We start from the raw sequence: 3199 nt of genomic DNA, 5'->3' as shown, positions 1-3199 counted from the left end.
AGTACAAAAGTATTGGCATCAAAATATACTTAAAGTACCAAAAGATAAAAAAATACTAATTATGCAGAATGTCCCATTTCACAAGTTTCCAAAATGTATTAGAAAAAAAAGTTTGAAAATAGCGGATCTACAAGCTCACAACGAGTTGCTTAGATCGGCTTTTGACAAATAGCCAAAGTAGCCTATGCATAGGGCGGAAGCGGCTAATGTATGTGTTTTGTGATAATTATCCAAATCTACAAAGTAACAAGTAACAAAAGTTTTCAAATGATTCAAAGTCAAAGTATAGCTTTTGCCTCTGAGATGTGATGGAGTAGAATTAAAAGTACTGAAACCTGGATATATTCCAGTAAACTAAAGTATTTTTTATTTTATTTTACAGCACTTGGGTTTCCACTGCTGTCCTTAACCTCACAAAAAAACCTGTGCCTAATCTTACCCACACACTAACGTATAACATTTTGTGGGTTAGTGTAGTAAAACCAGAAAGCCAATCAGAGGCAGGCAGGGCGGGTCTAAGGGCGGGTCTTTGCTGAACCACAGCACAGAAAGGAATAGCGCGCGTGAGGCAGCATTTGGTGTAACAGAGATCAAGTGTAGGAGGGAGCCATATTTAAATGGACTGCCTTGCCGTGAGAATGGGCTGTGATTGGTTACGTAGAAATGCCTGGCTGATTGGAAACACTTATTCAACCAGCAGATTGACACCTGATGACAGCTGGGGCCATATGACTCCCATGTCCTGCTTGAGCTAACTCCATGCTTCGTTTCAGTGGCTGACTGTTTGCCTTCCTGTCCATGTGTGTCACTTTGCCCTGTGCTATATATGGCTGCTTCTATTTTGATTGCTGTGAACCCCCCCCCCCTTTTACACACAGTGGATCATCTTTGTAACAGAGCTATCTAGCTATCTAGCTAGCTCTGGGTTGTTTACTTGTGTTCAAGACTTTTGGAAATAATTCAACTTGTAATTCTGTCTCGGTCGTTAGTTTGAACAGCTTCTGTGGAACGGGGAGGATCGAAGACGCAGCAATGGCATTGTGCTACGACGAGGCCGTGGAGTGGCTGAATGGTGACTCTACAGAGAGCAGAGGAGCTGCCTCGGGAGTACTTTCAGCAGCAGCTAAAGTGACAGTGGTCGTGGGAGGCACTCATTTTTCAGTAAAGAAGAGATTGTTAACGCGGAACTGTGACTATTTCAGAGCTCTGTATCGCTCTGGAATGAAAGAGTGTTGGCAAGACGAAATCCATCTCAAATGTCTCTCCCCTCTGGGTTTCCTGATCGCCCTGGGAGTTTTAAGAGGTGCGAGACCCATGCTGGACGGCGACCAAATAGTGGAGGCCGTTGAATGTGCAGCGTTTCTGCAGGTGTCACAGCTCAGCAAACATCTCGTTGACCTTGTTGACTCCGACAACTGTCTACTCATGTATCACACCGCCGCGACGTTTGGCCTGATGGAACTCTACCACGCTGCCGCTCAGTACATCAGAAACATGTACGGCGACCTCAAGGCCGAGGTCAAGATGCACTTGCCCCCAGAGCTGGTCTCTCACGTAGAGTCTTTGAGTCCCGGCAGTTTGGTGGCTGTCGGTAGACACGCCACCTGTGGCATCGACGAGACGGTCCACGTCGGTTCCAGGACCCTGTGGCACCTGGATGAGAACGGGAACGAGTGGAAGGCGTTGACGGATTTGCCGCCGGAAGCCAGCACAGCGATGGCTGGAGTGACCGTTCTAGACAACAATCTCTACGTTGTGGGTGGGGTGCAGGGCGGCGGCCGAAACGCGGCAGAAACGTGTTTTTGCTACAGCGCCGAAAGCGCCGAATGGAGCCAGATCGCCAGCTTAAATCCGTTACGCTACAACTTTACTCTGGTGGGACATGAAGGCTACCTTTACGCGATCGGCGGGGAGTACGACGGACAGGTCATGTCGTCCGTGGAGGCGTACGAGGTCAAAACCGGCAGATGGACCTTCGCGGCGCACTTGCCACGAGCTGCCGCGGGAGCGGCGTGGGCCCAAGCCATGGGCAGGATGTTCGTTTGTCTGTGGAAGCCGAAGGACACCACCGACATCTACGAGTACCTCCCGGGGCAGGACCGGTGGACGCGGCTCACCACCCTGATCAGGCAGCAGAGCTACGGCCACTGCATGGCCGGACACAGGGACAACCTCTACGTCATGCGGAACATGCGCAACGACTTCCTGAGGTGCATGATAGACTGCTACAACCTGACGACGGGCCAGTGGGCGGCCCTGCCGGGGCACTTCGGTAACAGCAAGGGCGCCCTGTTCACGTCGGTGGTGAGGGGCGACTCCGTATTCACGCTGAACAGGGCCGTGACTCTGGAGTATGTGATCGAGGAGAAGGAGTGGAGGACCAGGCATCAGCTGAAAGGCTTCCCCAGGAGTGGCTCTGTGTTGACGTTTTTGCTCAGACTGCCAAAGAACCACAGTCAACAGCTTCCCACGCAGTGCAGCGGTTCTCAAACAGCTTCACGTCAAGGACCCGAACATTCATTTGGAGACGGTGGGAAGGTTAAACAGCAGGAGGGGTAATGATAGATTCATCCTCCGCTCGGGGACAACCAATAGACGTGCAGCTAGCTATGAAGCTGTATGAACGAGGCACATGATGGTCGCTCGGCTCGTTCAATAGATCAATAGGCTCTGTGCACAGCAGCCATATTGGAAAGAAATTGGGTCGCTTCAATAGACTAATAGGCTCTGTGTACAGCAGCCATATTGGAAAGAAAGTGGGTCGCTTCCTTGCTTCCTTCACAGGTCTTGCCAATGATACTAATGAAGGCTCTGTTCCATTCTGGTCAAACAGAGTCAGGGTGCTGATATTGTGCACGTTGTGCTCACTGAAAACACTCTTCTACACCAGTGGGTCTCAAAGTGTGGTCCAGGGACCCTCGTGGTTCCTTGAGGGGGTTCCGTACGGGTGTGTAACTACGAGAGTGTACACATAGAACCAAATGGACCCTTACGGGTGTGTGCTGTAAGTCTGAGAGTGTACAAATCGATCCGTTTCAGTACAGTATGGATACAGAATGTTAAACATGCTTACTGTACGTTCTCTTGTATTTCCCCCTGTCTTGCTCTACGCCAAGCACTGCTGTGCGTGGATAGTGTTGTCTATTGTATTTTTGTTTGCCAGTTATTGATTGGAGTTGCTTTGATTCTGATGTCTTTC

General features: G+C 49.9%; 1 protein-coding gene across 1 annotated transcript; it reads left to right on the top strand.

The window, feature by feature from the left end:
- The first annotated feature begins 965 nt into the window (after positions 1–965).
- On the top strand, positions 966–2942 carry LOC311047254 (kelch repeat and BTB domain-containing protein 13-like). Its single transcript, XM_084059909.1, has one exon. It carries the CDS (start codon positions 1033–1035, stop codon positions 2557–2559), a length of 1527 nt encoding a protein of 508 aa, XP_083916035.1. The 5' UTR covers positions 966–1032; the 3' UTR covers positions 2560–2942.
- Positions 2943–3199: the final 257 nt, after the last annotated feature.

The sequence above is a fragment of the Gymnoscopelus microlampas genome (assembly GCF_963454915.1).
Source record: "Gymnoscopelus microlampas genome assembly, chromosome: 6".
In the NCBI taxonomy this organism is placed as follows: domain Eukaryota; kingdom Metazoa; phylum Chordata; class Actinopteri; order Myctophiformes; family Myctophidae; genus Gymnoscopelus; species Gymnoscopelus microlampas.
The sequence above is the reverse complement of the archived record's forward strand: the minus strand, read 5'-3'. Positions and strand labels throughout refer to the sequence as shown.

Bases quoted from the DNA above. Each gene is read 5' to 3' on its own strand.
- LOC311047254 (XM_084059909.1), top strand. From the start codon at position 1,033: ATGGCATTGTGCTACGACGAGGCCGTGGAGTGGCTGAATGGTGACTCT.